At 41.0% G+C, this 25,367-nt stretch overlaps 1 protein-coding gene across 3 annotated transcripts in view; it reads left to right on the top strand.

The window, feature by feature from the left end:
• The window catches only part of SMARCAD1 (SNF2 related chromatin remodeling ATPase with DExD box 1), a 113,401-nt gene that overhangs the window by 26,043 nt on the left and 61,991 nt on the right, over nt 1-25,367 (top strand). For all 3 annotated transcript variants that reach the window (XM_075609912.1, XM_075609929.1, XM_075609921.1), the window contains exons 4-6: nt 2,013-2,175; nt 3,931-3,997; nt 24,016-24,110. In XM_075609912.1, coding sequence (XP_075466027.1) covers nt 2,013-2,175; nt 3,931-3,997; nt 24,016-24,110 — 325 coding nt within the window. The remainder of the gene's footprint in view (nt 1-2,012; nt 2,176-3,930; nt 3,998-24,015; nt 24,111-25,367) is intronic.

Genomic DNA, 25,367 nt, shown 5'->3' with positions numbered 1-25,367 from the left:
GATTTCTCTGACAAATGTGTGTTACAATTGAGAAGACATTTGTGTTGATGACACCATTCCGTCATGTATTCAAGCTGACAAGAGGGTTCATTGCTCACGGGGATCTAGCGCATTTAGATGTATTGTGGCTCTTTTAGCTTTGAACAAAAGATTGCACTTAAAGGCGAGCGCAAGTTATGAGTTCTTGGTGTGGCAAAAAGGAGCTTTAAAAGGGAAATTTACATCCTATATATTTGGAAGCTGTTCAGATGAACGAAACGTTCGACTTGTCTAAACATGGTTCATGGTCCCATTTGCTATGCTATTTTAAAAGCGATGCTGAGAAGCTTGCTGAAACATGAACACCTCCGGAGAGCAGTGGATAAATACACAGTGAAGATGGGAATTCTATGCCAGCTTGCAAGTGACTAATTGTCTGAGAGCCCATTTGCGCCACATGTACCTCCTATTATTGGGAGAATTAGGAGCTTTCATGTCTTGCATGCACTGTTTACTTAAACACTGCACGATTTAGTGGTTATAAATGATCTTGGCCACTATTTAACAAACCCTTAATACTGTGTCATTTCAATATGGTTTTGTTTAACTAACTCCTTCACTACTGACAGAGTTGAAGTGAAGGCCCTTCTGGCATTGAAATGTGCAGTTCAGACTTTTATGGACCACTTTGTGCAGTTACCATGGTCTTTCTGGTCCTGCAGGAAGGAACCTGTGTTGACTTAGGCTGCGGACATGGTGCCGCAGCCTGTGCGGAGGCTGAGGGAAAGCGGGTGCTTTCCCTGACCATAGTACTTGGGCCGTGGGGGGCGTTCCTGGTGACGTCACGGAGCTGGTTCGCCCTCATTGGGTGAACCGCTCACGTGACCGCCCTGTCGCCGCATGTACTCGAACACTGCCATAAGGCAGTCTGTTCACTCAGCCTGCGGAAGCGTCCGCGCGGTCTGAGGTACCATGGACGCAGCCCTAAATATTTAAGATGCCTCTTGTATATTTTTAAAAAAAAAATCATGGTAAGGGCTGCATAAAAATATGATTTTTAATGTACAGATGTAACATACCTTAAAGTTGATCGCGGCCTGGACGTATTATTGCTGTCGGGACTCTCATCCAAAAGCATAGACCCCCCCCACCCGCAGCAGACCCTCCCCAGTGCCACGCAACTTGGTTTCTTGGCTGCGATGCTGGGGACAGCAAGTCTGGCCTAATCTGTCTCTGTCTTTTGAGTGGGGACAACTGCTGTAACCCTTTCGCTGTTAGTGTAACATTACTTTTGTTTTCAGAGGGTCCTGCAACGCATTACGAAAGGTTTCAAAACAATAAAAATTAAAGTGAAAGCGTTTAGCAGATCAGTTTTTCAACAATACATACTGTACTTTAACCTTTCTATGTTCAGGTTGCCCTATAATGAAAGCATACAATTCTGTAATTTAGTTTGTTGCATTGAATATTGAAAATCCAATTGTGTGCCCCCCCAAACACAGAGGGACATAACCTTTCAGTGGATATCCTGTACTAAATACCCGAATTGCCTAAATGGTTAGATTTTGTGTTTTGGTCCCCTTGTACGATGTAATGCTTGTGAATAGTCGAATATAATAATAATATGTTGTGAGGCTATCATCACTCTTGGGGAGATTAAAACTCTGTTCAAATGAATGGAATTTACGATTTGCTCCGCATAATGAAGACAAATTCACAGCATTTTCAAATATGGGACCATAGTGCTTAAAATGTTTTATTGGTTCTCTAAATGCCTTTACTTGGCTTTTATTTTCATTTGTAATTTTGAGAAACTGAGTCATTATTGGGTTAAGGGACCTCTACTTGAAAGATCAATAGTACATTGCTCATGTACTTGGAAGTCGCAAATTTAACCTGCAGTGATGGTGTATGATAGGAATTATGGTTATAGTATTTTGTGGTAAATAAAAAAACCACTTCCCCAGCTGCTTTTCTTCGCCATGCGTCCAAAGATGTACATCCATATTAATGTGTGGTTGCTTCTCTTTTAGAAATGGGACTTCAGACTTTGTCTCCGACTCTGAGGATGAGCATCCTAGTGTGAAACCGTCTGCCGCCAACCCTGCGTCTAAAGAGAAGGATGACACCGTAGATGAGAAACTCCAAAAACTGAAGGAAATCTTCCCTCAAAGAACTGATGATGAACTATTACAAGTAATGACAAACACTCACCTCTGCTGATATACTATGAGAGCTTCTGCTCTGTTAGGGGGTTAGCAGCGAAACGTTAAAAGGGGCAGTTGCCCTTGGCACCCCTCCTTTTTTTTATTTTATTTATTATATACACACATACGGTCCCCGTGGCAGGACCCTGTTGATTTCAGCACAGGGTCCCCGGGATACTTACTAGAAAGAGAGCTGCTGCTTTCTTCCTTGTATTGAAGTCCCTCACGTCACGCAGACTAATAGAAAGCTCAGACGGATGACATTGCAGCTTCCTATTGGCTTGCATAAAGCAGGAGATTTAAACCCCATTTTGTTTCACCTTGGGGCCAAGATGCTACTGTATAGGGGATCCCCGGAACTGCAACTAACACAATTCTGAGACCCCCCCATGCTTCCGATCTGTTAAAAAAAAGAAGGGGTATGGTATGCGCAGGTCAAACTGCTCCTTTAAGTACTGTAGAGAACAGTAACTTTTTACTTCATTAGCTCTTGTAATAAGCAATAATTGCTTTTTTCATTTATATGGTGTAATGCATTATGTGCTCCTATAGTAGATTTCAAAACTGCATATTGACAAACTAAGTGATCTGATTAACTGGTATGCATTGCTGTAGAGTGCAATTAATGATTCTTAGAAATTCTCTTTACTGAATGATGTATTTGTATTCTGAGGCTTGACCCCTTCAACCTGGTAAAGGAACAGAGATGTGTGTGGCTAACATTGATAATCTGTACGGGATCCTCTATCAATACATAAAGAACACTTTGGGTGCTGTACTCTGTAGCTTCAACTATCATGGTTCAGTTAAAATGAGATGTGGAGACATACCAGAGATATAGTAGCTCATATACATGAAACCAACTTTTGAAGCATTTTTTTGTTTGATATATGTATAGAATATTCTTAATTCCATTACATGGATAGTGTAGTGATACAACGGGAAGAGACGATGAGATTTCCAAATCCTTTCACCGCTAAAAAAAAAATGACCTGACCACCTGACCTGGTTCTTGGACCCTTTCCACTTCTCAATAACACCCAGCACCATGCTTGTATCAAGTGGTGAGCTAATGGTACTCCATTAATTTGTGCTGGTTAAGTAGCTGCCTAAAAACAGATATTAGTTGTATATATTTCTCCTGCGTTTATATAACCGCGTATACGAACATACATTCTTAGTATATGAAAATAGGTTAGTGCTTTGTGAAGTTGGTTGCAAAGTTTCTCTCTTTCTAGCTGTTTGCTGGCTCATCATACTTGCCAAACCATCCAATGTGTTTTTACGTCATTTTGTCTCCTTCAATGACAGAGGTTCAAAAGATATATTGCTACAATACATGCTACTCTCCTATAAGGGCATTTCTTGCATAACAGGGTCATATTTTGGGGTTTGAATCTGGGTTATGATTTTTTTTTCTTTTACCAGAGTCCAACACCTATAAGAATATAAAACAGTGGCCACCTTGTAGTATTTTCTAAGATTCCAAAGCCATATATTGCATCAGTATTTATACAAAATAAAATGCCTGATGCAGTGGTTAACGTGGCTTAATAAAGTAGTGGTTGTTGAACTAATATTTGTTTCTGGACAAGAATAATAAAAACAGTAAATGTTTGTGCATGCTTTTTGTTTCTGGATGTGTACTATACAAAGTCTTAAGTGCTGTATTTACAAATGAGATGTAGATGTATTTTGCTGAAAAGCATATAATCTGTGTTATCTGCACTTTTTTTCCCTCTAGCTAATTGAATCCACAAGCACATTGGATGGAGCCGTAGCTGCTGGTATAGTTCTACATGATGAGAAAGGTATGGTATACTTCTGCGATCAACCATGAAATGACGACCTCCTTTCTCCTGATCTACGCCCAGAATAGATTTTATAATTGAGTGCTTATTAAAGTAGTTAGTAGAAATGTTCAAGCTCCCCTGCATTAATATTGTGTGCAAGTCTAAGGAACCTTCTTTAGTCCAGCGATGTAAAGAAATTGCTGTTGAGGGTCCGTCATTATAGGCATGTACGGCAGTGGCAATTTATCAAGTAGATTAAGGGGATCATGCTATATTGTCCGAAATGGCTGGGCAGTTTTCGGCTGAAAATCCCCATTGACTTCAATGAAGATTTTCGGTTGGGACTGGCAATTCGGACAATATAGAATAAGGCCCTAAATTGTTTATGCACCATTTTAATATGCTGTAAAATGTTCTCATTGTCAGGGAAACCACTGAGCTTTATTACATAAAGTATTTTAAACCTTGTTATTTCGTTTTGAAGACCTGTCTTGAAACGTAGCAACAAAATAAGCCGGGTTTGCAAAAATCTGTAGGTTACTTCTGAACGTTTTTTCATTCTAAGTGACAACAGAAAGTTTCATGGCACAGAATTTATACTCCAAATTTATTGGTTAGACCTGGCAAAATAAACACTTCGGGTATATGAGCTGCATCCTAATTGCAGGGAAATCTTACATTTCCTTTGATTTATCGTTAAGAAAAACAGTATTACTGATTTGCTGCTTTAATTATCATATTGATTTTGGCCTATAATTTTGTATTTCTTGATGTGTTGAGTGATGCGTAATTATTTCATGCTTTGCTTATGTTGAATCAACAACTTTCCTTGTATAAGAACCTAGAGAAGTTCTGGTTTGGGACGTGTGGCTGGCATTTATACAAGCCAAAAGTGTAAGAGCCACCAAACTCTCATATATTCTATTTTAACTCCCATCCAAATGAGGTTTGTAAATGCATTCTCTACTACGCATACACACAGGCGCCAGGATGTTCACCAAGCAATATTGAATATAATTGAACAGCTGAACTGATGAGCCATACAAGTATTAATATTTTCAGTGGAATGTAATATCAAAATAAAGACAACATGCAAATATAATAATGAAAACAAAACTTACACAATAAAAATATTTTTTTTTTGTGTTGGAATGTACCAAGACACTATAAAATCAATATGGAAAACAATTCCGTGATAAATAGTGCAACTGTGTGAAAGAAAGCCACAAAAATATACTCCTGTGCAGTAATAAGATTGTAGTATATTTAATGTGCCAAAAAAATCGCAATAATGGACTTTAAATTGATGCTAAAAATAAACAAAAACTATATTTCTGATTTAAAAAGGGGGAACAATTGTGTGAATAAACCTGAAAATTGTATTGTGAAAACATAAATCAAAAGTTCATTGCATTTATTGATTCTTCAAAATCATGGGTTATCTTTGAGACGTGCTGTAGCAGTTCAAGTAAAATAAAAACCTACAAAATAAAACAAAAAAGTGCTTGTTCCATAATGTAAGTATGTAGACATAATATATGTTTGAATCTTAAAGAATAACACACAAGGATAAAGTACAAAATATCAATGACAATAAACAATTTGAATGAATCTACAGTGGCGAGAGTTTGTGAACCACTTCGGATTCTCACATATTTCAACCGTAAAAGGTTATTAGATCTTACTCTAAATCCTATGAATAATTAAAGATAACCTGATCAAACAAATGACAAAAACATACCCTTTCAACAATTATTTATCCACAAATGATTCAATATTCCGTTTTCATGTGTGAAGAAGTATGTGAACCTTGAGATTCAGTACCTGGTGGTACTCCCGTGAGCAGCAATAACTTCAACTAAGTTTTTCCTGTAACTGCTGGCCGGTTTCTCACATCAGTATTGAGGATTTTTGGCCCATTCCTCCTTGGAGTGCTGCTTCAACTTGAAGGCCTCCTTGCATGGACAGCTCAATTCAGGTCCTGCCACAACATTTCTGTGTTGTTTAGGTCCGGAATTTGACTAGGCCATTCTAAAACACAGAATTTCTTCTTCAGTAGACATTCTTTTGTAGATCTGCTTGTATGTTTAGGATCATTGTGTTGTTGTTTTTAGAGAGCAGTGGTTTCCTCCTGGCTATCCATCCATGAACACCATTCTTGCTAAGTTTTTTTCGGATAGTTGAGTCATGATTACTCACATTAGCCAAGGCGAGAGTGGCCTGCAGATCCATGGATGTTACTTTGGGGTTCCTTGTGACTTCCTGGATGATTGGCCCGTTTTATTCTTAGAGAGATTTTGGTAGGACAACCTCTCATAGGTAGTGACTGTGGTCTTCAACTTTCTCCATTTGTCTTACAGTGGATTGGCGGAGCCTCAAATCCTACAATTCCCACAAATTCCCTAGAAATTCTTTCTAGACTGAGCATCAATAACTGCTTTTCTGAGGTCCTCCGATTTTTCTTTTGATCTTGGCATGACGGGTCTCCACACACTTTTATGGTGAAAACCAAACTAACAAATTTTCAAATCTTTATATAAGGTGGGGCCTCTCAGACTCACACCTGAAGATCTACCTAATTATTTAAACACCTGATTATTTCCTTTAATTTAGTTGAAAAAACAAGGGTTTCACTTACTTTTTCACATAACCTGACTCTTAGTTACTCATTGTTTTGTCTAATTCATCCATCATTTTCTTTCAAAAGACAAAGAACTGGTTAATATAAAGCCTATACGATATTTAAGAAGGTTATTATGTAAAAACTATGCAATTTTCATAAGAATCATTGCGGTACACATACTTTTTCTCACCATAAATATATATAATCGCCACCATCATCTTATGGTGTTCCTCACTAGCTGTCACAAACCAAACTTGTTCATCTGACAGCCAGTGAGGAACGCCAAAAATGTTGGCGATTTTATATATTTTTGCACAAAGGACTCCAGTTACATCTATTTCGCTCGCTGTCTCGCTCGCTTTCTCTCTCTCGCTCTGTCGCTCTCGCACGCTCTGGCGCTCTCGATTATATATGTGTGTGTATGTACAGTTAAGTCCGGAAATAATTGGACACTGATACAAGTTTTGTTATTTTGGCTGTGTACCAAAATAAATTAAACTTAAAGTTAAATAATGTATATTGGCTTAAAGTGCAGTCTATCTGCTTTAATTTGAGGGTATTCACATCCAAATTGGAGGAAGAGTTAAGGAATTACATCTCTTTAATATGTAGCTCCCTCTTTTTCAAGGGACGAAAAGTAATTGGACAATTGACTCAAAAGCTGTTTCATGGACAGGTGTGAGCTATTCCTTCGTTATTTCATCATCCATTAAGCAGGTAAAAGGTCTGGAGTTGATTCCAGTTGTGGCATTCACATATGCTGCAAAAATAAAATAAAAAAATCCATCAGAGAGATAGCAGGAACATTAGGAGTGGCCAAATCAACAGCTTGGTACATTCTGAGAAAAAAAGAACGCACTGGTGAGCTCTGCAACACAAAAAGGCCTGGACGTCCACGGAAGACAACAGTGGTGGATGATCATAGGATTCTTTCCACGGTAAAGAAAAACCCCTTCACAACATCCAGCCAAGTGATGAACACTCTCCAGGACGTAGGCATATCATTATCCAAGTCTACCATAAAGAGAAGACTTCATGAGAGAAAATACAGAGGGTTCACCACAAGGTGCAAACCATTCATAAGCCTCAAGAATAGAAAAGCCAGATTAGACTTTGCCAAACAATATATCCAAAAAAGCCAGCCCAGTTCTGGAACAGCATTCTTTGGACAGATGAAACTAAGATCAACCTGTACCAGAATGATGGGAAGAAAAAAAGTATGGAGAAAGCTTGGAACGGCTCATGATTCTAAGCATAACACATCTGTAAAACACGGTGGAGGCAGTGTGATGGCATGGGCATGCATGGTTTACAATGGCACTGGGTCACCAGTGTTTATTGATGATGTGACAGAAGACCGAAGCAGCTGGATGAATTCTGAGGTGTAAAGGAATATATTGGTAGAAAAATGGATTGGCAACAGACTGCAACGTCCAAAAAGCACCCTCAGCTCACCAGATGTAGAAAATTAAAATGCGTTTATTGAACTACATAAAAATGAAAAAGGACAAACAAAATACAAAAAACACACAACCTCCTACGCGTAGGAGGTTGTGTGTTTTTTGTATTTTGTTTGTCCTTTTTCCTTTTTATGTAGTTCAATAAATGTATTTTAATTTTTCCCATCTGGTGAGCTGAGGGTGCTTTTTCGACGTTGCAGTCTGTTGCCAATCCATTTTTCTACCTGCATTGCTCTTTGATTGGATTGACGCACTGAGAGAAGGAGGGTACGCCATATGTGAGTCTGTGTGCTATTGCATCTTCCGCGGACTCAGCGGAGAGAAGGGAGCCTGCACCGGAACGGACCGGAAGTGATCACATGCACTACCGGCATTCGGGAGCTCCACAGAGTTTGTGAGAGGAGACGCAGCTGAATTGGAGACGAATGACGCCGATGCTGCTTACTGGACTAAGGCATTGAAAACGGAGCGCTACAAGAGGGATTCACAGAGGTATTTACATTTTTTTCTCTGGTTCATATGCATCCCAGGTAGCGGTGTCCATTGGAGCTCCTATATTGCCTCATGCTGTCCTTGGTCACCTCTTCAAGCAACACTTATTGACACCCACGTTTTCATTCTCCCTCATAGTTTTCCTCAGTTGTCCACATTACTATCAACTTTATTTTTTATATTTTTTGTGACTCTGTTTTGAGCTTTTAGTAGCCTTGTCACAGACTAAAGGGATATATTGTCTGCTCAGATTCAGCCAAATTCAGCGAAGTTGATTGGACGGCGCTTCACTTTACAGATGGACAATGACCCAAAACATACAGCGAAAGCAAACCAGGAGTTTTTTTTAAGGCAAAGAAGTGGAATATTCTGCAATGGCCGAGTCAATCACCTGATCTCAACCCGATCGAGCATGCATTTCACTTGCTGAAGACAAAACTTAAGCAGGAAGGCCCACGAACAAACAACAACTGAAGACAGCTGCAGTAAAGGCCTGGCAAAGCATCACAAATGAGGAAACCCAGTGTTTGGTGATGTCCATGCATTCCAGACGTCAAGCAGTCATTGCCTGCAAAGGATTCTCAACAAAGTATTAAAAAGTAACATTTTATTTGTGATTGTGTTAATTTGTCCAATTACATTTGAGCCCCTGAAATAAGGGGACTGTGTATGAAAGTGGTTGCAATTCCTAAACGTTTCATACGATATTTTTATTTAACCCCTTGAATTAAAGCTGAAAGTCTGCACTTCTATTGCATCTTGGTTGTTTCATTTCAAATCCATTGTGGTGGTGTACAGTGCTAAAATTATGAAAATTGTGTCGGTGTCCAATTATTTCAGGACCTAACTGTATGTATGTGTCTGTGTGTATATAATTTGCTATCTCTATCTCTCCGTGTGTGTGTGTGGGGGTATATATCTGGATCTAAAAAACAAAACAAAAACCGCTTGCTCCATAATGTAAATGTGAATATAATTAAATAGGTATTATTTATGTAAATATTATACATATTTAATTAAATTCATATTTACATTATGGAGCAAGTGCTGTTTTGTTTTTTATCTAGCTATATACCATTTGTTGCCATTATACCCAGGACCTCCAGTAATTTCATATATGAAAAGTGTTCTATCCAAGCCCTGCTTTCCTTCTCTTCTCCAAACATATTTTTCTCCTAGTCTGCTCAGTTTGTTCTTTTTCTATAGTGGTTCAGTACACTGCATGCCAAAAACGAGTCTGCACACACCTCTGTGGGGAGCTCTGCCATTCCACATTACAGCTGTTGCCCGTATTTAAAAGATTTAAGGCAGGAGAAGGCATGTCTAGATTTAATGGCAAAGGTGATCTAACTTTAGGCATTTAAAGTTTTTTTTTACCTTTTAAAACGTGGAAGCTTCGTTTAACACCTGTTTGTGAATGTTTTGAATCATACAGTATCACAACATATAAAATGGTATATATAAAATGTTATATGAGCTAAGATGGATAATGTGGGGCACAACAGCTCCAGGATAGGGCACAGTTAGCTTGTGAACTCCAGATACTTTACGGTTTGCTGTTTTATATTCCCTTTTAGTGATTTGAAAAAGTAATATTCTTCTAGTGCAAACTAGTCTGTGATTAAGCCAAACATTACTTTAAATGAATGCACGGAAAGTATTTTTTCGTTTCTTAGACATAGCAACATGTTTGCCTCCGGTATGTCCTTAGGTTAAGAAGATGATCAAAGCGATGAAGGAATTTCCCCTCTAAATCAAAATATAGGGTTCAGCATTTTTTTCTATCAGTTGAGTGCATCATTATCTTGTCATGTACAAAAGCCCTGGTTAGACATGGACAAGTTTGACATGACTTTCTTTGGTGTACTGTATTTAAAAAAAAAAAAGAAAAATATATATTGTAGTGATGTCTTCCTAGACCTAAATACATTTTTGTGATGTGGCTTTTTTTTTTACTAGTATCTCTTTAGTTCATTTGTTTGGGTAGACGTCAACAGTGCATGGTACAAAACACTTGTACATTACAGGCCCCTACAGCAGCTGTATGGGGAAGTTCAGGCTAAAATCTTGTAGTTTATTTTGAATGTTGTGGGGATTAAAGAGAAAATATAAGCTTGTGTGAATGAGATCCAACGAATTTTGTGTGTGTGTATAGCGGACATTATTGCAACTGTTATCGTATGATATTGTGCTGCTGCTTTCACAATGTTTAGTGTGCGATCTACCACTGCTGCATTGAACAAATGGAGCGTGGTAAAAGGCACATAACATCTGCTATATATGTATGTAATGGGTGTTAAACACTCACACCTTTTCTACATGATCTTCATCCCTGGTCTACCCACTACTGGAAGAGCATCTGTTGGATCTGTATGTAATGCTTTGCATGCATGCATGCATGCATACATACATACATACATACATACATACATACATACATACATACATACATACATACATACACACACACCTTTCTCCATTATCATCAGCCCTTGCTTGCTGTAGGCATCGCCAATGATCTTTCAGGTAATGCGGTTGCCAGCCTCTTTTTTTCCCATCTTAGTTTTGATCATCTTTGTTTTTTGATATTCTTTGGAAACCAGTTGAGTATCATTTTTGGCCATTAATGGTCTTTTTTCTTCTTGCGATATGTCTGGCTCACTGCTCTTTTAATTACTTTACCCATGTGATGGTCACAGACTTATTTGCTTTCAAGTATACATAACTTGTGATCTACCGCTCACAATACTATGAAGTTATATATTAAATCTTCATATATATATGGTTATCCTGCCGGTGCAAAGAGGATAGTGTGAACAGACAGAAACATACAAAAGGAGGCACAGAATCCTCCTCAAAGATCCTCATTAGCTGCACACAAGGCTAGGAATAAATAGCAAGGTTTGAATACCAGATATATAAGTGTGGTTCAGTTAGCCATTAGGTACAGGTAAGCAATCGCTCCCAACACTGTGAGAGGACAATTGCCACTAAAAGCCATGTGGCAAAAATAATAAATCATTTATTGATATACAAAATGACACACAACATAAAGCGCATGCTCTAAACTAACTTTAAAAACAATTAAAATGTAAATGTAACGGGTGACAGTCACATGTGTAGCGATCAGGAGCAGTTACCATCTAAATCTTGAGTAGATTCACTCAGCACACAAATGGTTAATAGAGAGTGAGACAAATGACTACTGCTGAGTTAATCTCTACTCTCTATGGTACACTGATGTGTGCAGGCTATGGTGTAAGGTTAATACCAGAGTACAGGCATACCCCGCTTTAAGTACACTCACTTTAAGTACACTCGCGAGTAAGTACATATCGCCCAATAGGCAAACGGCAGCTCACGCATGCGCCTGTCATCACATCCTGAACAACAATACCGGCTCCATACCTGTACCGAAGCTGTGCGCAAGCAGGGAGACTATAGAGCCTGTTACAAATGCGTTATTTACATCAGTTATGCACGTATATAATGATTGCAGTACAGTACATGCATCGATAAGTGGGAAAAGGTAGTGCTTCACTTTAAGTACATTTTCGCTTTACATACATGCTCCGGTCCCATTGCGTACGTTAATGCGGGGTATGCCTGTAATAACTAGTAGGATTAACGTGGGAATCCAGATGCAGCCAAACAATCAACTATCACTTTAGCTCTGTTTGGGTACTCCCACAGATCCTGCCGCACAATGCCACTCCACAAGCCGTCAGAGAAAAATATGCTGCACAAACCTGATCACTCACACAGCAGGGCATATACACATATTTCTAATCTAGATACATCCGTGCATAGTGAATATTGGGTAACCCGCAGTTCTAATACACAGCAGGGCACCAACACGTTACTTCTGATCCAGATCAGTATGTATTTGCTGTTTAATACATAGCCCGCAACTTCCCAATGTTAGGACTGATCTCACCCGATTACTGCCTCCTCTACGACGTCAACGCGATGACGTCATGCCGACGTACGTTTCGCGCGTAAGGGGACCAGCGCTTTCTCAAGGTGGGAAACGTACGTCGGGCTATGGGCTATGTTGCGGGTTATGTATTACACAGCAAATACATACTGATCTGGATCAGAAGTAACGTGTTGGTGCCCTGCTGTGTATTAGAACTGCGGGTTACCCAATATTCACTATGCACGGATGTATCTAGATTAGAAATATGTGTATATGCCCTGCTGTGTGAGTGATCAGGTTTGTGCAGCATATTTTTCTCTGACGGCTTGTGGAGTGGCATTGTGCGGCAGGCTCTGTGGGAGTACCCAAACACAGCTAAAGTGATAATTGATTGTTTGGCTGCATCTGGATGCCCACGTTAATCCTACTAGTTATTACTGTGGTATTAACCTTACACCATAGCCTGCACACATCAGTGTACCATCGAGAGTAGAGATTAACTCAGCAGTAGTCATTTGTCTCACTCTCTATTAACCATTTGTGTGCTGAGTGAATCTACTCAAGATTTAGATGGTAACTGCTCCTGATCGCTACACATGTGACTGTCACCCGTTACATTTACATTTGAATTGTTTTTAAAGTTAGTTTAGAGCATGCGCTTTATGTTGTGTGTCATTTTGTATATCAATAAATGATTTATTATTTTTGCCACATGGCTTTTAGTGGCAATTGTCCTCTCACAGTGTTGGGAGCGATTGCTTACCTGTACCTAATGGCTAACTGAACCACACTTATATATCTGGTATTCAAACCTTGCTATTTATTCCTAGCCTTATTTGCTTTCAAACCTATTCATTGTTTTTCCTGTCCCTTTGGGTAATATCCTGCCTACATATTTTTGAGTTGTCTAAATCTTCTGAATTATATATACATTTAGAGACATTTTCACATCGTATGTAAGCACAGGCATAATACACTGGTTGAACACTTCCCTCTTGAGAGACAGTGGAAGGTATTTCCTTGAAATAGTGTGTGTGTGTGTGTGTGTGTGTGTGTGTGTGTGTGTGTGTATAGATATATACATACATACATACATACATACATACATGTATGTATGTATGTATGTATGTACATACATACAGTGTGTGTGTGTACAGAGCTCGAAAATGTTTACATTCTTGCACCAGTCCTCTATGGCAGACTAATCCACCACTGGTGCCAACACAGGAAAGATTGCAGCTGCTGCAGAAGAACTTTCGCCAGGGCACAGCTGTTGACTGCTCTGCTTCACGGAGTTGAGCCCCACAATATCTTGCATTACATATGCAATTGCCTCTAGCTTCAATGTCACTCTACATTGTTTCTTTGCTGGTAAAGGCTAGCTCCCCCTCCCACAAATCTGTTTTATTTGATAATCGCAAGTTTGCAAACATTCTCTTAGTTTGTCAGATCCAAGAAAGGTAGGGTATACGTGAAATGGATGTAGTGTATTTGGGGCCTAGAGCAGATATAATAAAGCCATAGCAGACGATGGAAGTAAATAAAAAGGAATTCTTTATGGCTATAAAATTGGAAAATCTCTATCTCCATCATCATAATCTTCTGCTCTTGCAGATCCAATATCAGATGAAGGCCTCCCCAATTATATTTCAGATACTGCGGCACCAAGCCTCTTTTCCCCATGTTCCTCCAGTAAATGTTCTGATTTCATCCTCCCGTCTTTCTTTTGGTTGTCATCTCGCGCTTTTATTCTGTCAAACCACTTGAGTATCATTTTTGTCCAACACACTGCCATTTTAATTTTTCACCCTTGCGGTTATGTCAGACTTTTTTGTTTTGAACCCATTCATTCTTTTTACTATCTCTTCAGGTAATACCCAACATACATCTCTCCATACTTTTTTGTTTTGTCTGAAGCTTCTGAATTATCTTCACATTTAGGGCCCAAATTTCACTTCCATACCCGAGCAACTTTGCAGACTTGACACATTTGTTGAACATCATTTTGGTCATGCTGAGATTCATAGGGAAGCCCACAGTTTTACTTTAGCAATTTCTCCAATTTGTTGCTGGAGGTCTTCTGGCAAAAATAATGTCATTTGCAAAATGTAGGCAACTCAAATATTCACTGTTAATTTTATTCCTTTTTCTTTCCAATATAATGTCTCGAACAATTCTTCATGTTGCTGTGAAAAGCTTTGGTGACATGGTGTCTCTCAATGTCGCACTCCCTTGCTGATCCTTAGGCTGCGGCCCCGCTAGCGCAGAGCGGGCGGCGCTTGCCGTGGTTACATAGATATTTGTAAGTCCCTGCTCACGCGGTGCGCTCGTGCGCGGGCACACGCACGGTGCTTAGATAAAGCAAAAAAATCTTGCTTTCTAGCGCGATCAACTACCTGCAACGCCCCGCGCGCGCGTAAATGCAAGGACACCCGGCGCTCATTCTTGGAGCACTCTCCAAGCATGAGCGCACTCAGCGCCAGCGGGGACTCAGCCTTATTTTACTTGTATCTTCATGTATATAATCTAATGGTTGATGTGGCATTCTCATAAACGTTCTTTATAATATCAATGTACACTTCAACATTTTGTCTTAATGCGTCTAGGACCGCTGAGGTGATAGAATCAAATGCTTTTTCGTAATCTACAAATCCTAATCCGAGTGGTAGATCGTATTCATTACTCCAGGAAATCACCTCTTGTACATCTTGGATGTGGTCCATTGTGTTTTATCCACTGCAAACTCCTTTATGCTTTCTAGGCTGGAGAAAGTCCAGAGTCTGCTGTAGCCGATTAGAGTGAGTATCGTTGGAAAAAATCTTCCAAATTATTGGAATTAGACTGATCTGTATTTCTTGGGGTCTACTTTGTCTCCTTTCTTGTGGATGATGAGAAGTAAGGCCTTACTCTGGAATTTTCATCTTCAGGCTCAATTGTAAAGCGTTTTTCAAGCTTCTCCAGCTTCTTTCAAGGTTTTAGTTGTGAGACCAGAGATGAAAAGAACCCCTATATAGCACTCTGTCACTTGGTGAGATGATGATGAAATTAAAACATGATATTATTAAGAACTCATTAAAACAATGGGGTTTAAAACAAGAATTAAATAGATTGCAAGTGCTGTGTTGACTCTAAGGGTATAGTGAGCCCTAAAGAGAATAGTAGGTAATCAGTGTTGATGACCAGTGCTATGTAGACTCACTGGCCCTAGTGACACTTGTATAAAGTCATCTCCTAGGGAATAGTAATATGAGGGAAGAATGGTAATGAGTCTTAAATGTAATGCCACAGTATAATAAGTACTGGTAGGTGCACCAAAACCAGAGAACCTTGCACAAGGCTGATATGTAATCCAGCCAGGTGCCCAGATTGTGGTTGTGCACCACTCCTGACCACGGACGTGGTAATAGTGATGTGTACGTGTACGTGAGTGTAAATAGCACAAAATGTCGTGTCAGCTGAAGATCTGAGGTGTGCAGATGTATGGCTGACACCAGTGCTTAAAGGGTTAAAATACTGTTTGACAATGAGACACTGCTGAGACTCCTAAATGGTCAAATAAGGAGATCTCAGCTAGGTAATGCACTATGTAGGATCAATAACAGGTTGTCCAGTGACTTGAACCTGAACCTACTGTAATCAGTGTATTACCTCTCCATTTAATATAGTGTGCTGGCACCTCAGAATCTATGAAGTGTTGGAATGACGCCTCACAGCTATTGAAAGTATTAGATCTCCCTAAGTACACTATTATATAGTGGGATAGTAGGTAAGTAGCTGGGGTATGTTGTCCCTTTTAGTGTAAAAGTACGTTGCCAGTTGGTTAAAATAAACTCCCTCTGAGGGCTTCCTTAGACCGTCGGGTCTGTCTGGAGCATTTAACTGTGCAGGAGCTGAGCCACGCTGTCTTTTCCTGCTGAAATTCAGATTGTTCAGTGTGTTCAAGGTTTTGGTTGCAATTCCATCTCCGCCCCTGCCCTCCAGGGAGTGCTCCCTCGGAGGGCGCGTGCTCTGAGTCACGCGCTCGCTGGGGCTCTGTGTGTCTTGAGCTCGCTCGCTCTCTGTTTTTTGTGCTCGCTTTCTGTCGCTTGCTCTGTGTGTCGCTTGCTCTGTGTGTCGCTTGCTCTGTGTGTCGCTTGCTCTGTGTGTCGCTTGCTCTGTGTGTCGCTTGCTCTGTGTGTCGCTTGCTCTGTGTGTCGCTTGCTCTGTGTGTCGCTTGCTCTGTGTGTCGCTTGCTCTGTGTGTCGCTTGCTCTGTGTGTCGCTTGCTCTGTGTGTCGCTTGCTCTGTGTGTCGCTTGCTCTGTGTGTCGCTCGCTCGCTCTCTGTGTGTGGCTCGCTCGCTCTCTGTGTGTGGCTCGCTCTCTGTGTGTGGCTCGCTCGCTCTGTGTGTGGCTCGCTCGCTCTCTGTGTGTCGCTCGCTCGCTCTGTGTGTCGCTCGCTCGCTCTCTGTGTCGCTCGCTCGCTCTCTGTGTCGCTCGCTCGCTCTCTGTGTCGCTCGCTCGCTCTCTGTGTCGCTCGCTCGCTCTCTGTGTCGCTCGCTCGCTCTCTGTGTCGCTCGCTCGCTCTCTGTGTCGCTCGCTCGCTCTCTGTGTCGCTCGCTCGCTCTCTGTGTCGCTCGCTCGCTCTCTGTGTCGCTCGCTCGCGCTGTGTGTCGCTGGCTCGCTGTGTGTCGCTGGCTCGCTGTGTGTCGCTGGCTCGCTGTGTGTCGCTGGCTCGCTGTGTGTCGCTGGCTCGCTGTGTGTCGCTGGCTCGCTGTGTGTCGCTGGCTCGCTTTGTGTCGCTGGCTCGCTCTGTGTCGCTCGCTCGCTCTGTGTCGCCGCTGTGTGTCGCTGGCTCGCTGTGTGTCGCTGGCTCGCTGTGTGTCGCTGGCTCGCTGTGTGTCGCTGGCTCGCTGTGTGTCGCTGGCTCGCTGTGTGTCGCTGGCTCGCTCTGTGTCGCTGGCTCGCTCTGTGTCGCTGGCTCGCTCTGTGTCGCTGGCTCGCTCTGTGTCGCTCGCTCGCTCTGTGTCGCTCGCTCTGTGTCGCTCGCTCGCTCTCTGTGTCGCTTGCTCTGTGTCGCTTGCTCTGTCGCTTGCTCTGTGTCGCTTGCTCTGTGTCGCTTGCTCTGTCGCTCGCTCTCTGTGTCGCTCGCTCTCTGTGTCGCTCGCTCTCTGTGTCGCTCGCTCTCTGTGTGGCTCGCTCTCTGTGTCGCTCGCTCGCTCTCTGTGTCGCTCGCTCGCTCTCTGTGCGTGTCGCTCGCTCTCTGTGCGTGTCGCTCGCTCTCTGTGCGTGTCGCTCGCTCTCTGTGCGTCTCGCTCGCTCTCTGTGCGTCTCGCTCGCTCTCTGTGCGTCTCGCTCGCTCTCTGTGCGTCTCGCTCGCTCTCTGCGTGTCGCTCGCTCTCTGTGCGGCTCGCTCGCTCTCTGTGCGGCTCGATCGCTCTCTGTGCGGCTCGCTCGCTCTCTGTGCGGCTCGCTCGCTCTCTGTGCGGCTCGCTCGCTCTCTGTGGCTCGCTCGCTCTCTGTGTGGCTCGCTCGCTCTCTGTGTGGCTCGCTCGCTCTCTGTGTGGCTCGCTCGCTCTCTGTGTGGCTCGCTCGCTCTCTGTGTGGCTCGCTCGCTCTCTGTGTGGCTCGCTCGCTCTCTGTGTGGCTCGCTCGCTCTCTGTGTGGCTCGCTCGCTCTCTGTGTGGCTCGCTCGCTCTCTGTGTGGCTCGCTCGCTCTCTGTGTGGCTCGCTCGCTCGCTCTGTTTATTGTGCTCGTTCGCTCTGTTTATTGTGCTCGCTCGCTCTGTTTATTGTGCTCGCTCGCTCTGTTTATTGTGCTCGCTCGCTCTGTTTATTGTGCTCGCTCGCTCTGTTTATTGTGCTCGCTCGCTCTGTTTATTGTGCTCGCTCGCTCTGTTTATTGTGCTCGCTCGCTCTGTTTATTGTGCTCGCTCGCTCTGTTTATTGTGCTCGCTCGCTCTGTTTATTGTGCTCGCTCTGTCGCTTGCTCTGTGTGTGTCGCTTGCTCTGTGTGTGTCGCTTGCTCTGTGTGTGTCGCTTGCTCTGTGTGTGTCGCTTGCTCTGTGTGTGTCGCTTGCTCTGTGTGTGTCGCTTGCTCTGTGTGTGTCGCTCGCTCTGTGTGTGTCGCTCGCTCGCTCTGTGTGTGTCGCTCGCTCGCTCTGTGTGTGTCGCTCGCTCGCTCTGTGTGTGTCGCTCGCTCGCTCTGTGTGTGTCGCTCGCTCGCTCTGTGTGTGTCGCTCGCTCGCTCTGTGTGTCGCTCGCTCGCTCTGTGTGTGTCGCTCGCTCTGTGTGTGTCGCTCGCTCGCTCTGTGTGTGTCGCTCGCTCGCTCTGTGTGTCGCTCGCTCGCTCTGTGTGTCGCTCGCTCGCTCTGTGTCGCTCGCTCGCTCTGTGTGTGTGGCTCGCTCTGTGTGTGTGGCTCGCTCTGTGTGTGTCTCTCGCTCTGTGTGTGTCGCTCGCTCTGTGTGTGTCGCTCGCTCGCTCTGTGTGTCGCTCGCTCTGTGTGTGTGTGGCGCTCGCTCTGTGTGTGTGTGGCGCTCGCTCTGTGTGTGTGTGGCGCTCGCTCTATGTGTGTGGCGCTAGCTCTGTGTGTGTGGCGCTCGCTGTGTGTGTGGCTCGCTCGCTCTGTGTGTATGTGTGTCGCTCGCTCGCTCTGTGTTTGTCGCTCGCTCTGTGTCTCGGGCTTCCTACACCAAAAACGTGTATATACCAAAAGGTGTATGAACAGTTATTAACTAATAAAATAAAAATTAATTAAATTATTGCACTCTCAGAATTGCTGCTTTAAATAGGCATGTCAATTCACAGCCATGTAGTCCTTATGGGTCCTGCTGACCAGCAATACGGGTGGGGTTTGCTGTGCTGTCTCTCCGAACTCTGGGGCTCTATCCTCCCACTGGTCATGTCCTGCTGGATGATGTCACGTGTGACGAAGTACCCAGACTGCACTGGTGTGAATTTTGCCGTCATTCAAGGGGTTCCCAGTAGACTCGCTCGTATCTTCAGGAATATCTGTAATGGAAGGGGTGCAATAGTCTCCTAAAGCTGCAGTGCAAGCAATATCTTGCATGTATGTTTTTTTTTTTTTTTAATAGTACATAACTGATTTATGAGTAAATACTTGTAGCATTTTTTAAAAATGGCTCTAAATGATGTTTTAATGTATTATAATGGAACAAGCATTTTTTGTTTCTATTTACAAAGTCTCATCCCCTTCCGAAACCGGCTCTGGCACACCACTTTTTAAGCCCATCCCCTTCTATAGCAGTGCACCAATTGTATCTAGTTACTGCCTGGTCACATGATCTTCCCCACAAAACTTTGCATCTTTCATCCTGTTCTGTTGCTGTTTAGTGAACCCTGAGCCGAATCTTCATCAATCGATCACAGGAGAACGTATCGATCCTCTACTTGGCTAATTACTTATTGTGTGGATTGTATTGATGCACATATTAAAAAAAGGGGGGGGGGGGAGAGAAGCAGCTTGGACTGTTGTTTATAATAGTCCTTTTAACCCTTTTATAGATTGGTATTGCAGTTCTGTATATATTAAACTTACAGTAAATGCATCTTTAAGCATGATGGTTTTTAGTTTATTATTCTATTGTATTGACCACACAATGTCTACATGTGTATATATCTATATATCTATATCTCTTATCAATTAAAACATCTTAATCTTGAGCGAGGATACAAAATAATAAATCTAATACAAAAAATACATATAAAAATATAGCAATATGAAACCTACTGCAGAGGGAAACTTTCTGAAATAGAGAACAAACTGCATGGATGCCAGTGTACTATATCCTTACGATCAATGCACACTGGTGAGACTAAATGAAACATTGATCAGTAAAAGTTTGGGGGTATAAAAATCACAAATGAGTACCCTTTGTGTCCTGTGGTACAGATAAAAATGATAAAGATGAAACCTAAAATAGAACAAATGAGAAATATAGCTATATAGCCAAGAAAAATAAAAAGATGGAAGCTATTTAAAAGAATTAAGTATAGGAGTAAAAATATAAATAGTTGGTGTAATAAAAAGGTAAAAACTAGAACCGTTATTAAATAAAAACAGATAAGTAAAACAAATACACACTGCTATATGGCTCAGTGATTGAGATCAATGTCAGTGTTTCACCTTTAGAAGTCAAAGGTTTGTAATGTATGTATCCAAAAAGTTTTCCGCTGATGTACTGTAAATTCAGAAAAACAGTACCACCTCTATATTTTTTATAACTGCACCATAGGGTAATCCCATTTGTGATTTTTACACCGCGTAATTTTACTGATCAATTTTTCATTTAGCCTCACCACTGTGTATTCATCATTGGGATATATTATATCGGCATCCATGCAGTTTATCACTATTTCAGGTAATTTCCCTTCAGTTTCATGTGTGTGTATACTGTACTCTGTGTTCATAAAAAAAACAGGACCTCTTCTATTTCTCGACATAACTTGCAAAAAATCACTCAATTTTCATAAAACTTCCAGTAACAAATCTCACAGTAGATTATCAAATAATTCTTATACCGAATAATCTAAAAAATATTCTTTGCAATTGGTGACAGCATGACCTCATCAAGTACATAGTTACAAAATGGTGTTTAGCAAGGAATATAAGAACATTACAAAGTTCTTGAGAGAGCTAGAATTATGTTCCAAAGCGCTTACATCAAATGTTTCCTGATAAAAATTATTGCTAGGAGGACTGAAAATAATGAATTCGCAAAACAACGTATCGTTCAGGAGTAGGAGCAGCTGGATCAATAGGTTATCGATTATCAGGTGTATTTCAGCAGAAGGACTTTGTTAACACACACTTTGAATCATATTTTATACCACAGTGTATCTATTTATAAAATATTTTGCCAGGAAGTAATACATTGTTACCTTTCGTTTTTAAGTATGTCCTGGGCATGGTTACAAATACATACTTGCATTAGGATTATACATTATATACAAGACATTGCATGCACAGCTAAAGATATGTTCTAGGCATATGTAACAGTTACAGACCAGATTAAAATATGAGACAGCTTTAGTTTGGAAAGAATTTAGACTGGTGGCGGCTGTGAAAGTCTCCGGTAGAATGTTCCAGTTGTGGGGTGCACGGTGAGAGGAGGAGCGGCCGGATACTTTGTTGAACCTTGTGCCCATGAACAGCATTTTGGAGTCAGACCTCAGATAAGTGCTGCATGTGGTAGGGGTGAGGAGCTTGTTCACATAGGCGGGTAGCTTGTCCAAAAAGTATTTGAAGGCAAGACAGGAAAGATTAACTTTGGGCCTAGACTCAAGTGATGACCAATCTAGTTCTTTGAGCATTTCACAGTGATGTGTGTTGTAGTTGCATTGGAGGGCAAAGCAGCATATTGAATTGTAGAGGATATCAAGTTTGCTAAGGTGAATTTGGGGTGCCGTGCCATATATTATGCCCACATAGAATAGTTAACATTTGATTGTCTCTACATTGTGCTTCGTATAGAGTTAGACCTACAATTGTGCTAATTTTCAGGGGGTTTGAGCAAGAAATATGATATATTAAAAATTAAAGGGATCCCTTTTTTCCTGAACACTATGCATATTGTATTATGATTGATATATAATGTAGATTAGACATTGTATTGTCAATAGTTTGTTTAAAAATATGAAATACATATTGATCATGCTTCTGTTTATTATGTGCAGTATTCTAATACCAGACTACAATGGATTAAAAGGGCTATTTTACGGGACTATATTGTACCTAACCCCTCCATTGCTGATATTCCTGAAGAAGCAAGTGTTTTGCAAAACGTTTTGAATGAAGGCAATGTTCACAAGACCACTGCAGTCTGGGTCCTCCGATACATGTGACGTCATCCAGCAGGACGGGACTGGCACGAGAATAGAGCCGCACAGGTCCTGAGAGAACGCATGACAAACCCAGCCAGTGTTGTTGGTCAGCCGAACCCATAAAATTTTCCATTTCAAAAAGACTTGACATTGCAAAACTTTGAAAGATACCAGAATTGGGCTTTAAAGCAAGCTTGGAGGATGTGTAGGAGGATGATGCTACAAAATGGATTAACTCTGAAGTGACGTACAACTTGGGCAAAGAGGCTGCCACGGGATTTCAGTGAAAAACGCAACGCCATGTTATAGCCCTAAGGAAAAAGCATGGGTATCCTCAAAGCTTCATGGGTAATACAGATCAAACGTCAATATTTTTTGGTATGCCTAGGAATGTTACTGTTCACAATAAAGGCAAAAAATTAGTAATTATAAAATCTACAGTAAACAAGAAATTTTGAGTAACAGTTACTTTATGTTAGCCGTGTTAGCATATGGTACAAAACTTCCACCACACATCATTTTGAAGAGAGAAACTATGCTGAAAGAAAAGTTATCACCTTGAGGTGATGGCGCAAGAAAATGGGTGGATGGAGGAAAGACTTGTTTTGGACGAACTTAAATTTGTTTGGGGAAGGAGACCAATAATGTTTAGAAAAAGGTAATGCTAGTACTGGATACATTTAGGAGACACCTAACCCAAGGTGTAGAAAACATAATTGCTCAAATACACAGAGATTTGGTTGTCATACCCGGAGGTATGACCTCTCATTTAAAAGTTCTTCATGTGGTTGTTAACAAACCATTCAAAGACCAATTAAGGAAGTACACAGATTTGGCTTTGACCTGGCGACCACATTCTTCTCCCATGGGTAAGATAAGAAAACCATCTGTCAGTCGGCTGTGTGATTGGGTGCTTCATGCTTGAGATCGAATTTCAACCCAGAGTATTGTTCATGGCTACAAGAAATGCTATGGATGATTCTGAAGATGATCTTTTATGGCGACCGCAACATAGCGTAGGAAGTGACTCAAGTGAAGAAAAGTGGCGATGATGCTGCTACTGGCCAGTGAACTGTGAAACTGAACAGTGTTACCTAACTGAAACTGGTCTGCCTGTGTCTGCATTTACGTTGGAAAGTAATAGTAGCCTATATTTTTATTTATTTTTTTCAATCCTCCAAAGAACTTTTCTTTTTAGCTTCCTTATTTTTTCGTGGTCACCCTATAATTGGACAAATATGGTAGTAGCGGGACGGTGCTTTTAATCGTGAAGATCTCTTCCTCTACTTTTCAAGCTATTCACAGGTGCCCTAGAAAATTCAAAATCACACAGCTCTTTTGGTGAAGTGTGCAAATAGGATTCTCTGTACAACTTATTTATTTATATATTTTTTAACTTGATGCGTAGGTGGTGGCGTTTTTGGTTTGCAACTTATGGTATTCTTTCATGACTGTTCACATGTTATATTGAGTAGGCATAGCGTATTTTTCAGACCATTGTGTCCTGTATTTAATAATTGTTGTGTATTGTTCACAAATCTCTTTTGACTTGTAAACTCCTCAAACTAATCAGTACAAGTACAGAGTAAAAAACAAAATCATCCATAGGGAAATAATTCAGGTGAACATGAAATGCTTTCTGAAACATACAGTACAAGTTTCTTCCTTATTATTGTGTACTTTACATTATCTTTTAACATATTTTTTTTTTTTTCTTTCAAGCTTCATCTCGCAAAAGGAAATTTGATGAACCCCCTGAAAGCAGCTCCCAAATAAGTAAAAATGTCCAAACTGCCAAGAAAACAAAAACCGACGGGGTAATTTTTGGTTAATAACCAGAGTATCTATGGGGAATATGCAGGGTTCTCTGGGAGTCTTACATCTATTTGTTTCATAACATACCTCTTAGATTATAAGGTCTTTTGCAGGGAATCTTCTCTTCCATTTTTATTCTATTTGCATTTCATATAATTGTAGTATATACCTGATTTATGTTTTTTATTATATCTCTGTATAGTGCTATGTTGTATTTATTTAACATGACATCCTTTCAGAGCACTTTTTATTTATTTATCAAATGTTTTACCAGAAAGTAATACATTGAGAATTACCTCTCGTTTTCAAGTATTTACTGGGCACAGAGCTATGATGATAAATACATGGCTACAAATACATGTTTTTTTTAAGTGAACAGGGTATACATTACTGTATATACAAGACATTGCATGCACAGTAAGATAATATATATATCGATAGGCGTATATAACATTTACAGACCAGATTAAAATCTGAGACAGATTGTGTCTGGGTGTCTGGCATGCTCCTGTATATGTATGTATGTATGTCTTTATTTATATAGCGCCATTAATGTACATAGCGCTTCACAGCAGTAACAAATGTGACATTCATATAAATAACAGATCATGAGAATAAGTGCTTCAGACATAAGTAACATTGTAGAAGAGGAGTCCCTGCTCTGAAGAACTCACAATCTAATTATTCAGAAAATATGAAATACTGTTGGTGCGCATTTACAAAAAACTCAGTGGAATTAAAGAAATGTATAGACCTTCATTTTACGTTTAACAATGTTTTGGTTCTCCATTAGAGAGGTTCTATCGCAGGGATGGGTAACTAAAGTCCTCAAGGGCCATCAACAGGTCAAGTTTACAGGATATCCTTGCTTCAGCACAGGTGGCTTAATCAGTTGCTCAGTCTTTGACTGAATCACCTGTGCTGAAGCAGGGATATTCCTGAAAAGCTGACCTTTTGGTCGCCCTTGAGGACTGGAGTTGCCCACCACTGTTCTTTGGGGAACTGAAACGTATGGTCAATTTTTATGTATTTATTTTTCCATATGTAAAATGAGTGCCTATACATTTCTTGAATTATGTGTATACACACTGTATATAATATACTTTTTTTTACATCGTACTTTTTGAGCTTAGACGTCGCTGCATCATATATCTATTAAACATACCAGAAATCTTAACCCAGCTATTTCACATTTTAAAGAAGGGTTTACGTAAATATTGCAAATCTTTAACATGTATTACTTAATGGCGCTGTAAGGC

This window comes from Ascaphus truei, chromosome 1, assembly GCF_040206685.1.
Source record: "Ascaphus truei isolate aAscTru1 chromosome 1, aAscTru1.hap1, whole genome shotgun sequence".
In the NCBI taxonomy this organism is placed as follows: domain Eukaryota; kingdom Metazoa; phylum Chordata; class Amphibia; order Anura; family Ascaphidae; genus Ascaphus; species Ascaphus truei.
This window is presented reverse-complemented; position numbering and strand designations above follow the sequence as displayed.